Source organism: Eucyclogobius newberryi, unplaced genomic scaffold, assembly GCF_026437365.1.
Source record: "Eucyclogobius newberryi isolate DKJ021-1_F unplaced genomic scaffold, fEucNew1.0.hap1 SCAF_7, whole genome shotgun sequence".
Classification (NCBI taxonomy): Eukaryota; Metazoa; Chordata; class Actinopteri; order Gobiiformes; family Gobiidae; genus Eucyclogobius; species Eucyclogobius newberryi.
Window position 1 is genome coordinate 22,712,911 of NW_027316389.1, and position 14,152 is coordinate 22,727,062.

The window sequence follows — 14,152 nt, forward strand, 5'->3', positions numbered from 1 at the left end:
ATCAGTAATGACGTTGTATTTGGTTAGGAGTTAAATTAGTCCTATTTTTGAGCGTATTTTTGTAAAAGGCTCGCTTAAGATTGAACTTAAAAAAATGAAATGGGAATGAAGAAGAAAACGGTTTCGCTTCATGATTATGTGCTGTGTAAATTGTGTGTCGCGCGGAAGACCCGCCCTGCAGCTCTCCTATTGGCTGAAAGGCTCCGGCAGCTCAGATACAACAATCCCATTGGCTACATTAAAAGTCAGTCTGGTAAAACCAACACCCATTGGTAGATAGAGCCAGTGCCTTTGTGGCTTTTCTTCTTAAACCAGTCAGACAAGAAAGGGACGCCTAGTTCTACGTGGTGTGAGGTTATGGTCAGCGCAAGATGTTTTTACCGAGAAAATCCATGAGTTTGGTAGTTTCGGATTAAGGAGCTCTGGAGGTCTTACACTCGTGAGTACATTTCCCCTCCTCGTTTGAAGAGACAGCCCGTAGTCAAAGCTGAAGTGTTGACAGTGTTGTTTGAACTGTGTGAAAAGAAGGACAAAACTTACGGATTTATAGATCTTCATCAAAAAAGTAACATCAACACCACAGTTGTTTTGGCGTAATAACCATGTGCAGCCCGCGGCACATGGACTTTACGCTACACTTGTAAGTTATGTGAAGGCATCCTCAAGTTGTTGCATAGCATGGCTAGCTACTCCATTCATGCTTATAGTTTGGATCCATTGTTGTGAAACGATAGTGTTCCAAAATACTTCACAGTCGCTTTGTTCAAACCTGTGCAACAAACTGCTGTGATTTCTGTCTTGACTAAGTCTTTCTTGTCCTGCTGTGGACGAGCCTCTGATTAGCTAAGCGGCTAACACACGGTCTGTCCTTTGCCATCAAGACACACTGTGCCTTTGTGCTCTGTCTAAACTCCACATTTTCCACTTGTACATGCAGTTGCTTTACCTGAGGTGCGACAGCTCCGAGAGCTCACATCCTGAGCTCTGAGCTGAAAACAACAACACGCTTCTCTCTGTGGCGAGGCAGAGTCAGAGCTGTAGTTTCAGGGCTCATTGTGTTATTGATCATCTGTCGATGAGATTACTGAGGCCAGAGGTAAGCACAGCTCTGCTCACCCAGCAATCATTTACTCCTGTATCTCTCACTCATATGTTGACCTTTTTAGATGCAGTTCCACTGCCTAAATTATGTATTCTATACAGCATAACCTCATTGGCCAACCACTCGAACTAGTGCCTCCTTTTGTACAAATAATGTAGCATCCACTTTTATTTATTTTATTTTTTATAATGTATTTAGTAAACATGGGACAATAAACAAGACACAGAGAGCAATCAAATTCTTTACAAAGTTTAAGACCACTCACATTCTGTCAGGTCAAGAACATTACAGACTTCTGCTTCATGTGATGGTGACATTAACTGGACAAACTGTTGACAAACTGACCGCTTTTGAATATCTGTTTTTCTCTGCTACAATGGACTTTGATATGTCTTGTGTTGTGTGTTCTAATTGATGGGGGGTTTGGCCTATATCTCGATCACCTCCAGATAAACATGGTCATGTATTGTGGCGGTTGCATGACACTGAATAACAAGTACTTTGTTTTCACTTGGATTTACACTCCCAATATTTACATTTACATTTGCATTGTTAAGACACAGAAGTTTGGGTTATTTCTTGCTGTCCACCATAAACATGTTTGAATTGCACAAATTGAAAGTTTGGAGTACTGTTTGAATGTGAGATTTATTGGAAACAGACGGTTTACTGCAGTCGAGGTGCTCCCAGAGGTGGGCCTCCTAATGCAGTGTGTCTTTGCCCCTTACACACTCGCACACAGTGCAGTGTCCTGGGCAACAGGGCCAGTGGTGCAGCTATGTTAGCCCTGATAAACAGCTCTGGCCCGTAGGCCCAAGCCTCTTACTCCTGCTGCCATTGAGCCGCTCTGTTGATATTCCACTGGTGAGTCGTGTGAGCTCAGGATGGACACTTTGACCCGAATACTCACTAACCCTCAATGCTCTGCTGTACAGTCTACAATACATATGGATAGAATACTGTATTATTTATTGTAATTGCACCATTTTGACATTTTAAACTTCAGCTGTATAATTATACGCCAACTACATTCTTTTCATATAGGGCTTTTGGAGGCTCTTTTCGTTGCATTATTCATTTACTCCACTCCTGGTGATGTTGGAAGGATCTACCCTGGGATTGACTGATGGAAGCGAGGCTGCACCTTTTGCCCCTCTGACCCCCTCCAGTGACTCACACAAACACACCACATTCATATATATCTCAAGTGCCCAAGGACACAACAACTAGAGATAAGCCGAACAGCGATCAAACCACTGACCTTTGGGTTGGTGCGCAAAGGCTAGAACTACTGTGCCACGGCTGCCCTGGATGTAAAGTGCATGATAAACACTACTTCTTAGCATTTTGCTTAAACCTTGATACAACAAACCAAAATAGTAGTACAATGATGTAATTAAGGAAAACGTTTGGTATAGGACTATTGTGGTCCATTGCACACATTTTATCTTAAGGTAAAAATGTGAACAAGTACTGCCTGGAATTGTCTGCTTATATTTTAGCTCATCCTATTAGATTTGCCTTTATCTATTCTGGCTTTCTGCATTGCTTGGGAGAGGAAATATGTTGTATAATTAATATTTTGATAGTTTATGTCTTGGCCTTGTAAAATAATGAACTAATCAGATTCAGATACTGCATTAGTTGGAGACTTAATCCTTCTAATCTGTATTGGATTTAATGAATAACATGATGAGCGGCTGCCCTTAAGGTCCAGTGTGAGGTGGTCCTCTGTGAACGGGCCTCTGAAGTGCTGCTTGTGCTGCTGTGTGTCCAGTCAGGTGTGTTGTTGTTGGCTGTAGCTGTGGGGGATGCAGACCCCCCCTCACCTCCTGACCGTCAGAGCCTGTGCCTGGGTCAGCAGTCTCTGTCGCTGTAAGTCACATGACACCGGCATGAAGCCCCCAAATTCCTCTCCTCTGTGCCCCAGCATCCCTCCTACAGCTCAACACCTGTGTCCTGTGTGCCTGCAGAGTCCTGTTTTTAATCATCCATCATGTGTTGATTGCAGTTATTTCCCATTTGACAGTAGAAGCTGAATCCCTGGTGCTCAACAAACAAATGTGGATCTTATGACGCCTTTTTATACTTCAAACCACTAATTTGAATAGATAGTACTTAATTTCTGCCTCTGTCAACATTGCAATGTTATGGATGATTGAATCAAGTTAGGTACAGATCAAGGAATTCCACAAGGGACATTTCTTGCTCCATTCACTTTAAACGTAGTTTAAACGTTCATATGCTATTATTACATTGTATTACTTAGTAGAAAAAGCTTCAGTTGTAGTCATCTGGACTCAGTTAGAAAAAAATAGACGTTTCGACTCTCATCCAAGAGTCATTGTCAATAAAAGAATTTACATCGAGAACTCCGATATTAGGTACCGGATATCGGAGTTCTCGATCTAAATTCTTTTATTGACAATGACTCTTGGATGAGAGTCGAAACGTCTATTTTTTTCTAACTGAGTCCAGATGACTACAACTGAAGCTTTTTCTACTATGGAACACGCCTGGACGAATGAGGGATTACACCGACATACATTGTATTACATATTGTTGTAGGAGCTTATGGCAACTGTCCGGAGGAGCAGAATTGGGAATCTTTTCTAGCAAACCATCGTATCTAAAATATTTCTTATCAAAACAAATGTGTCTGAGCCATCTTGAGTTGCTATGTTTTTGCCATGTCGGGTCTTCTGCATGCTGTGAGTGCGATTGAGCCTGCATGCCTCGCCGCACTCTTTTGTTCTTCCCTCACAACACAAGCACAAGCTCTTTGTGATCTGTGAAGCGCGCACACACTCTTAGTCACTTTAGCCCAAAAGCACATGTCAGCAAGTTTGAGTGATTTACGTGCACACAAACAAAGGCTGTGCTTGTGCTGCTGAGGCAGCGCTTCCCTCATCAGAGCAGCGTTGTCTCAATCCATGAATGCTTACTGCACTTTGATGTACTACTACTTTGGATTGTTGTGGCTGAGTGAAAACGTATATTAAAAAAGGTTGGTTTGTCCCTTGAGTCAAGCCCAAGTCTCATGTGTGACATTTGGCATGGATTTAATATGGTGTTTCCACTGCATTCAGTTTGGAGAAAATAAACGAATTATGTTGTTTGCGCTATGAATGTGTTTTTCTACTGTTATGTATGACTAATGATGGCTTTTGTCATTGAAGTTGGAGCGATCGATCCAAGCGACTCCCTGGAGGTGCCAAACAAAGACGCCATGTCAGTGAGTGTTCATGAGAACCGAAAATCCCGCACCAGTTCGGGGTCCATGAACATCTCACTGTTCCACAAGGCTTCCCACCCCGACAGCGTCCTGACCCACCTGAACTCCATGAGAAAACAGTGCATGTTCACAGATGTGACGTTGTGGGCAGGGGACCGCTCCTTCCCATGTCATAGGTACCTACACGAACGCAATACTAGAAAGGAATTGACAGTTGGTGTTACTGTATTACTGTATGTGTAATGTATTAAAAAGGCAAAGTCCTTCCTCTAGGGTCCAGTTAAACTATATATACCGGTAGTCTTCTTGGCAGCAAAAACACACAAATATTTTATATAATCTTTTTTGCAGATTATCAAATATGTCTCAAATTAAGTGTAGATTCTTTCTAAATAATTCACTTAAAATGTGTGTAAACGTTGCCTGCTTCTCACATTGGTTTCTGTCCCTGTGGGTTGTAACAGTTGATTTTTATTTCCCACAGAGCAGTCCTAGCAGCTTGCAGCCGCTATTTTGAAGCCATGTTCAGCGGAGGGCTTCGGGAGAGTCTGGACAGTGATGTCAATTTCAGAGACAGTATTCACCCGGAGGTAAGACGCCCGCAAGTCAGGAGAACTCCCGGCGTCTCCTTCCTTTTACACTGCTGCGTCACGTGTCCTGCCACATATACAGACCCAGGCTACTGTAGCTTGTTTAAATCACTGTGTCTCTGCGCATTGGAGGCATTAGGTAAGGCGTTCAGGCTTGGAATCAGAAATGGTCGCACTCAGTTAACAGCTCTTCAAACAAGTGCGTGCGTGTGTGTGTGTGTGTTTCTTGGGGTGATTGTGACAAAAATTGCACGTGCGATCAGATTTGCAGTCCTCGCCATTTGCTAATTGCGACTATTGCGATTTCTATTCAATTACTATGACTCTCATACACTTAAAGTCTGAAATCAAGTCTACATAAGGACGGTGTGAACTACCCTCAGTTTGTTCTGTTACTTCTTGTGCATACCATTATGAATATTTGGTATATTTTCTCAAAGGTTTTGGAGCTCCTGTTGGACTTTGCTTATTCTTCTCGAGTCATTATTAATGAGGAAAATGCCGAGTCGTTGTTGGAGGCTGGGGACATGCTGCAGTTTCATGACATTCGTGACGCTGCGGCAGAGTTTTTGGAGAAGAACCTGCATTCGTCCAATTGTCTGGGGATGATGTTGTTGTCAGATGCCCATCAGTGTAAAAGGCTGTATGAGCTGTCGTGGAGAATGTGCCTGGTTCACTATGAAACGGTAAGTACAGCCAATTTGACCCATCCACTTAAACTGTGTATTTTGTGCTTTTTATTGACATGTGGATCAACCTGTTCAGATTCTATCGGCACATAAAAATGAATTAAAATCTGTAAGTCTGTATGTGACACCAATTTAAAAACTTAAAGGAGATTGGTCAAGTTATTAACTGATTATATCCAACCTGCATTGGAAAAGTCTTTGAGAGCTGTGTAAATGGCATTTCTTCTGAGCATCAATTTGGATTTCTTCCCAAATACTCTATAGCTGGCATTGGACTCGTACATGGTTAAAAGCTGCAGATTTGCAGAACAACATTTTTGGACCTAAATATTGCTTTCACATCAGTGCCATACAACACAAGGTCAACCTGCACAAACAGCCAGTGTTTGGTGTCTAACAGAATTAGTATTCTGACTTGTGAATGGTTTTATGAGTTGGTATGTTGTGAGCCAGCCATAGTTTTAAAACTTCAACATTCAGTACAAACTATAAACTTTACTCAAAAGACAAATTATCCCAGTGACTTGTATTCTTTCTAACCCAATAATGTACGTCTTTTCCCTTGGCAGGGCTTATATTAAATAATTATTAGTTTCAATGAACAGATCTAAAAGTTTTGTTTCTATAATTGAAAGTTTTTGCCTCAAGTGTCCCTCTAAAACTAACTTGGCAATGGATAATGATGAAATGGATTGTGAGGTTTTAGGAATTCCTAACCTCATCTGCTGATTGCATTGACTTGGCTCTGCTTTCACTTTAAACTGATTGGATCAATAGAAGTTTTTGACATCATAATGCACATGAAACAGCTGAAGAGGCACTTTTTATGTGGAGTTGCAGCCAGGGGCTAATAAGACATATTGTGATGTTGTCTTTGTGTCCCAGCAGTATTTGACACTAATGCCAGTGAGTAATGTGTTCACATTTAGGTGCGGGAGTCGGAAGACTTCTACAGTCTGTCCAAAGACAAACTGTTGGAGCTGATACTCAGTGATGAGCTGGAGATTGAAGATGAACAGGTAAGGCATCTTCCGTTGCTTGTATTGAACACTGAACATTGGTGAAATATGCGTATTCACATAAACAAGGACACTGCAGTTTAAGGAACGTGCGACGTAAGAGGGAGATGCAAAGGGGTCATTTTTCAGCAAACCACCTGACATAAAACCACACATAAAGGGCTGCAATATGAAACAGTCACCATGGTTATACCACAATATACACAATTATGAGAAATGTAACCACCATGGGTCAATATCTGAAGAAAAGCTCTTCCCCCGTCACAGAGTAAGTGGTGTGAGTGGAGACAATTCTACGTAATTACAGTCCAAAACCAAGCTTCTTTTTTTTTGTAACCAACACTCCCTTTCATCAGACCACCGAGTTATTCTTCCCTCTTTGTTTGCCACCGTAAACATCTATGCAGTAATTGATATATTCATTTGATATTTTAAGCCAGAGGCCCTTCCTGACACACCTCCATGTTTTGTATTCAATCTTATTCAATTAGACTTTTGTGGGCTGAGGACATAGTTGCAATAGATATATAGTGTCCGGTACACAATATTGTTTAAGCGTATAACCTTGCTAATCACAATAACATATGCCTTGCTGCAGGTGGTGTTCAACTCTGTAATGCGGTGGGTTCGCTATGACCTTGAGGGGCGACGGCACTACCTCCCTGACCTGCTCCGAGGCATCAGACTGGCCCTGCTGCCCTCCGAGTGTCTGCTGGAGGCAGTGGCCTGTGAGGAGCTGGTGATGGCTGACAAGAGGAGCAGGTCAGACACATACTTGCTTACATACACATACTCGAAGGGCAGGACTAGCTCTTCAACTTGAGTAAACCACGATCCTACATTAAAATATACAGACGGTTCAATGTTATAATGGTAATCATTTCAAATGCCGAGACATTCATTCGTTAATTGAACCTTTTGGTTTGTCTTGAATTGAACAAAATAGAACATGGGGTTATGAGATTTTCACTCTGATAATTAACACCGTGTTAAATTGTCTTGCCAAGTCTTACCCCTCATTTGATATATGTGAAGTATCTATTTACAGTTTACCCATAAAATATTCATAACTAATATTGATTTCCATGACAGACACAACACAAACCTGGAATGCCCCTGTAATGTCTGACTGTGGTTAAAGATACTGATTAGCTCAACCTAAAGCCAAGCCGCTCCAGGAGATGCACAGTTTAAATGTTGGTCTAAAAGCAGACACAGCATCACTGCCAAACGCTGCATGACTCATCTATTTAGCATCAGACATATTTTCTGTATTGACATGTATCTCTGTACAAACACTGCCAAAATGGAGAGAAATGTCTGGTTGGCACCCAAATCCTCTGAAATGAAAGTAGCACTTATAGGCGGGATTAAGACGTGTGAAATGTGTGTCAGTTGATGAAGAATTACGCCAAACTTTAATAAGAAGATTATACCAAAACTTGAAGATTTTTTTAAGTAATGATTTGACTTTCTCGTGCAGATCCATAGTAGAAGAGGCCATGCAGTGTAAGAAGAGAATACTCCAAAATGATGGAGTTGTGACGAGTCCATGTGCACGGCCACGGAAGGCGGGGCACACGCTGCTGATACTGGGAGGACAGACGTTTATGTGTGACAAAATATATCAGGTATGTGGGCTAAACTAACAATGTGTCTATGTGAAAGTGAGTTCAGTTATATCCTGTTGGTTTAGAGGGAATAGACAAAAGAGAAATGAGACAAATCTGATGGTGGGAGCTTCAGAGTTTGAGGTTGGGCATGACCAGAATAATTGAGAGTTAGTCCATGTTAGATGTGAGAGAAGAAGATGATAATTACTTATTTATTATATGTGAGTACTCTAGTTTAACATGAACAGAACAGAAAAGCATTGTAATTTCTTCAATAGTTTCAAATCAAATCAAATCAATTTATTTTTGTAAGGCCCAAAATCACAACAACAGTTGCCTCTGAGGGCCACAGGGAGAAATGAATCAACAATGTCTGTGGTGGCGATGAAGTCAGACAATGTCTGTGGTGGCGAGGGACGATGTCCCAGGGTCCTCTGTCCTTAGACTCTCCTTCTCGGCCAGGAAAAGTTTCATGTGGTCTTGCACTAGTTCTGATATAAGACTATTTTAAATAATTCAGGAAAGGTATTTATTAAGTATCTGGGTATTGAGTGTTTTTTTGGCAGCCCAATTCCATGCGTAGACACATATACGTGTACAACTACTGAAAACCTTTCCAGTCGTTTATAATTGCCTCTTCTCTATTATTTAAGGTTGATCACAAAGCCAAGGAGATCATCCCTAAAGCAGACCTGCCTAGTCCCAGGAAGGAGTTCAGTGCCTGTGCCATCGGCTGTAAAGTGTATGTGACGGGCGGAAGAGGCTCTGAGAATGGCGTGTCTAAGGACGTGTGGATTTATGACACCGTCCATGAGGAGTGGTCTAAAGGGGCGCCAATGTTAATAGCCAGGTGCAAAGAGTAATAACATACTGCACAAATCGGGTTAATTACTTTGCTAATCCGCTGTGTTTTGTGTGTGCGTGTTCAGATTTGGACATGGTTCTGCAGAGTTGGAGAACAGCCTCTATGTTGTAGGAGGACACACGGCAATAGCAGGTGTATTTCCTGCTTCTCCATCTGTCTCATTAAAACAGGTACAGAACACAATCATGCAAAGGATTTCACTCCGTTTGTCTTGAATAATTATATCTCGGGTTGTGATTCATTTGGAATCTTTTGCTGTATTTTAAATGATTTCCTATTGATTATTTATCTATGCTCGGCACTCAATGCTGTTGTTGTTTTTATGTTAATTTTCCTAGGTTGAAAGATATGATCCTCTCAGTAATAAATGGACAATGATGGCTCCACTTAGAGATGGAGTGAGTAATGCAGCTGTAGTCAGCGCCAAACTTAAGCTGTTTGTTTTCGGGGGAACCACAATTCACCGAGACAAAGCCTCCAAGGTACGTGCATTTCTATTTTCTGACCGTAAAGACAGATGGAAAGCATCCTGACTGTAAAGAATGAACAGCATCCTGACCGTAAAGACGGATGAACAGTCCGACCACTAGTCTTATCATGTCTTTTTCATGCAGGTGCAGTGCTATGACCCTGTGGGTAACCGTTGGACCATAGCGGCTGAATGCCCTCAACCCTGGCGCTACACTGCAGCTGCAGTTTTGGGAAGTCAGATTTTCATCATGGGAGGAGACACTGAATTCACTGCGGCCTCTGCGTATCGTTTTGACTGTGACACTAACCAGTGGACTCGAGTAGGCGACATGACGTCCAAACGCATGAGTTGCCACGCTGTAGCCTCTGGAAATAAACTGTATGTGGTGGGAGGATATTTCGGGACGCAGAGGTGTAAAACTTTGGACTGTTATGACCCCACTTCAGATAATTGGAACTCCATCACAACTGTGCCTTATTCACTCATCCCAACTGCCTTTGTCAGCACATGGAAACACCTTCCTGCCTAAAGGTGAAGGCGACCGGCTGTTATGTTCAGGTAAGCCCATGTATTATATACTTTTTTTTTGCTAGTTTTGCTTATATGATAAACGGATTAAACTTCTCCCCTTAGAGCAGTATTTCTCTAGTTACTGTCAGACTAGTACTTTAAGACAAATACCGGTACAAGTCGGAACGTCTCGCATTCAAAAACATGCCCTGAACACTACTTTTGAACACCCAATACAGTTACTAGCTTGTAGGTACTTTCATCTGTTGAGCTTGTAATTTAGTTTTCCTTGAGCCAAACCCGGTAACACAAGGTTGCCTGGCACTAGATGTAATACAAAAAGATTGCACCGAAATGAAGCAAATTCATATTAAAAACATTGTCTGTTTATATGGCATATGTACATAATATACACTGGTATTTAAATCACAGATACTGTATTCAAAGGGGTTCTACGCTATTACAACACAACGTTTCCCTCCGCACAATGTCAGACTCCCAAAACATCGGCTCCAGAAACCCTCATATTTTTTTGTTTCCAGCTTCTGTGCGCCTCTGTTGATCCTAGAGAAAGTCCACAGGCTGCTGCAGTGGGAGCCTGAATATAAATACCTTCGCTCATATCCATCTTCTCCTCCATGCCGCCCCCACTCTTTCAAAAATGTATGTGGTGAAACTGGATTCCTTTGTGCTGCTGTCGTCATGTCTCGTATAGCTGTGCATCTTCCTGGTTCGTTATAATATTGGCCATACATCCCGGCTGTGTGCGTTAGGTCCTTTTGTTGTCTTCATACATCCATAAGCCTGGATTAATTTCCTCTAAATATGCGTGATATGAGCTGGCTTGAGCCCGTGCTAATGGCGGTTGGTGATCTGAGTTTAGAGCTGCAACAGTAGAGGCTCGATCCCCAGAGCCTAGGCTAATTGCACTTTGAGATAAGCATTGCCTATTACAAGCAAACAGTCACTTTGTTTGTATTTATTTCATATCCTGACATTATTTATGGATCCAATTAGGCATAAATGTTTGTTTCAAAACCTTATTAAAATTACAATCACCTAAGGGCGGACTTCCCCACAAGGCAGAAGGGCAGATATTGTTGGAGCATATTTTACTCAGGGGGTGTTTGTATTGTTCAGATTGTGCTTGTAGATCGAAGCTTTTAGATCGGTTTATTGAATGCACTTTAAAATGTGCGTGGAGTCATTGTCTTTTACAACAGACCAGTGCTGTTACTAATGGTACCAGGTCAATTTTGTTTTTGGGGGGGGCGCAAATTTTGTTATGCTGTGTGAAGAGTATTATTTAGTGTGGCTTTTCAGTCAAAACTATAATTAACGTTTGATCAGTTAAATTGGACTAAACAAAAGCCAGCCTTAATTTTTCTGTTTGAGGGCGCATGGAGATATTGTTTTGCACTGTATGGCATTTAATTGTTTCTCTTCAGTTGCAGGTAGTGTTTTTTTATTGCTAAAACAAGACGTGGCCTTTACAATTGAACTTGAGGACTAAGTGTTCACTTGCTGCTTAACAAAGGGAAGTTAGGCAGCACCACAACGAACAGCACAAGATTTTGCTGAAGCAGAGTAAACAAAATATAAAAATATATATTACACATTCCTCCATTTCACCAGCTCTTTCCCCCCAAGCCTTTTCCTCACGAGGCGTCACCTCATGAAGCATTTGAAGCTATAGCTCTTTAGTTGTTTACTTGTAATGCATGACGGCAGATTAAACGCTCATGACTAAACTAAGCCTTGAGACATGCACTGGAGCTGGACGACATGGAAAGGAAATGAATCCCAACATTTTATTCCACTTTTCATTTGATAATTTATTCATGTTATTAGTGCTCTTGGGTTGGAGTGTTCTATACCATTTCTGAAAGAGTCTTGTATAATAAATGTGTGGGTTTGTGCGTACGGTCTCATTTGTGTGTGTGGAGGGATTAGGGCTGATGTCAAAAACCCAGCTAATAACTTGTCAGGATTATCCCATGAAAACTCTGAAGGAGGCAGAGGCTTATCCTAACTTTAAGAAGAGGAAAAAATCTTCTGGGGAATTAAACTTGCTCTAATGTTAAGTGTAGTACTTTGAAATATGGTGCAAATACTATAGTTAAAAGTCACGTTTACATTTTAAGGTTACTGAGTCCATATACATATAATGCACTGAATAAAAATGTGTAGAATAACAAAAGGTTTCACAAATAATGACTATTTGGTGTTTCTGAACCGCATATAACGCCATGATTTAATGACTGATCTAAATACATGTCTTTATTGATCGTGTTGTCTCTTCGTAGATTCCAAATGGCCATGATGGAAAGACCCAGTGACCACTGTAGAGACGAGTATTCACCAACCGCTGCACCGCTGTTTTTCCTTTAGAGTCCTGAGGCCAAAGACACACAATGCTTCCAAAATAATGTGATTCTTAAGTATTGACTCAAGATTTGATGAACTCTCTTTTTAGATTTATTTCTTTTTCTAACTTTAAAACAAACTGTTCTGTACCATTCCAATGTTGAAGACATGAGCTCTAATGTCATGGTTTGATACAATTTTATCTCAAATGGCAAGCAAGGTACAAAATGTATTAATTCTCCATTTCAACGTTAGATTTGTACGTATTTATTCAGAAGCTGCTTTGAATCAGAAATGCCCAGATGCACAAACAGGAAAATATGACTAAAGCATGTGCGCGTTCATCTATCATCCAATTTTGAAAGGCACACGGTTTCAGGAAGTCCGCTGTTTACAAACCCATTATTATTATTTTTTTTTAATAAAACAACCGATTTTGAACACAAGTTACATGCTGGCTCAAAGTATTCAAATACCTAAATACACAAGGAGTATTAAAGGAATCTACAGTGATGGCGATAATACATTTCTACTCTTCTAGTGCAACATGTTTTAATGACTGATGATGGTTTTACAATGTGCTTTTCTTTATTTAGTGTTAAATTTGTCATCTTCAAGCTTTCTTTTCAAAAAGTGAAATGTATCGTTTTATGACCCTTTTTCTTTTTTTTAAATGAAAATGTGCCTGGAACACACTGAGTTGCGTTGCTAATTGACAAACTGTCCTAGAAAATATCTGTGAAATATCCTATACGCTAGACAGGGATTTGAAACCAAAACCATTACCATTACTTTTGTTGGAAATTGACAAACCAAGGCAAAAGTATCATAGTATATAATATATCTGTTGATTAGGTGACAAATAATTACACATCATCCTTTTGTGTATATCATGCCAGAATGGCCAGAATTGAAGAGTAACTGCAAAACTTATTATTTATTTATGTTTAACCTGTCCTGAAGTGACACAAGAACTAACAAATTGCTAGATTAAGGCATGCGTTGAGTCTTGTGTGCAGATACTGACTTAAATATGCACAAAACTGCACACATAGCTCTTTTGTAACTGAACAAGCATGTCTCAAACAATGCCACAATTTGCTGCTGGAACTTTTTTGACAAGCACAGAGTGTTATGAAAAATCCATCACTGCAAACAGAACAAATGCATTTTGGAGCCACTTCTAAAATATGCACTTTTCAAAAGGAGCAGTGCTGGAGAACATGAGAGAAGGTGCAGGACACACAAGCATCAGCTCTGTAACGCTGTACAGTATTTGGTGTTGTGCGTTTGTCCTTTCTGTGAAGAGATGTCATAATGTTTTGGTCCGTCTGGGTTCGACTGCTGCACAAGATGAAGGTTTGATCTTTGTAAAGTTTTCTGAAGGAACATGTTTTGAATTTGTACTTTTCTGACGTTATCTGCAAAACTAAAGAAAGCTCTTTGTAGAAATGTGTCATACGGTTTATACTGGTGAATAAACATTGACTCATGTTTCTAATTCTCTTGTGAGTTTGCTTATTGACACTGACTATAACAATACCGAACCTTTTCTCAACAACAAAGAGGATTTGAGGGACAAATTGTTGATTAATAAGCCACAAAGCAGAAAGAAACTGGAATACTTAACTAGGGTTTTTGGAACATTAGCAAAAATAATTGAATTAATTGTGCATCAAACAAGCCACTA

At 40.6% G+C, this 14,152-nt stretch overlaps 1 protein-coding gene across 3 annotated transcripts; it reads left to right on the plus strand.

Annotated features, from left to right (window-relative positions):
• The first annotated feature begins 291 nt into the window (after nucleotides 1–291).
• Nucleotides 292–13,963, plus strand: enc2 (ectodermal-neural cortex 2). Of its 3 annotated transcripts, XM_072434787.1 has the most exons (13): nucleotides 301–439; nucleotides 2,880–2,977; nucleotides 4,282–4,513; nucleotides 4,822–4,927; nucleotides 5,368–5,613; nucleotides 6,546–6,635; nucleotides 7,234–7,397; nucleotides 8,119–8,266; nucleotides 8,902–9,098; nucleotides 9,178–9,283; nucleotides 9,452–9,595; nucleotides 9,728–10,143; nucleotides 12,402–13,963. In XM_072434787.1, the coding sequence occupies exons 2-12, from the start codon at nucleotides 2,914–2,916 to the stop codon at nucleotides 10,112–10,114; spliced, it is 1,884 nt and encodes a 627-aa protein (XP_072290888.1). In that variant the 5' UTR covers nucleotides 301–439; nucleotides 2,880–2,913; the 3' UTR covers nucleotides 10,115–10,143; nucleotides 12,402–13,963. The 3 variants fall into 3 exon arrangements, with proteins under 3 accessions (XP_072290889.1, XP_072290888.1, XP_072290891.1); XM_072434788.1 differs by lacking the exon at nucleotides 2,880–2,977 and having other exon boundaries at nucleotides 292–439; XM_072434790.1 differs by lacking the exons at nucleotides 301–439; nucleotides 2,880–2,977 and adding an exon at nucleotides 1,078–1,096.
• The last annotated feature ends 189 nt before the right edge of the window (nucleotides 13,964–14,152 follow it).

Coding starts and splice junctions, on each gene's coding strand:
- enc2 (XM_072434787.1), top strand. CDS start 2,914: ATGCAGACCCCCCCTCACCTCCTGACCGTCAGAGCCTGTGCCTGGGTC. Junction 2,978..4,281: donor GGTCAGCAGTCTCTGTCGCT/GTAAGTCACATG, acceptor TTGTCATTGAAG/TTGGAGCGATCGATCCAAGC. Junction 8,267..8,901: donor TGTGTGACAAAATATATCAG/GTATGTGGGCTA, acceptor CTATTATTTAAG/GTTGATCACAAAGCCAAGGA.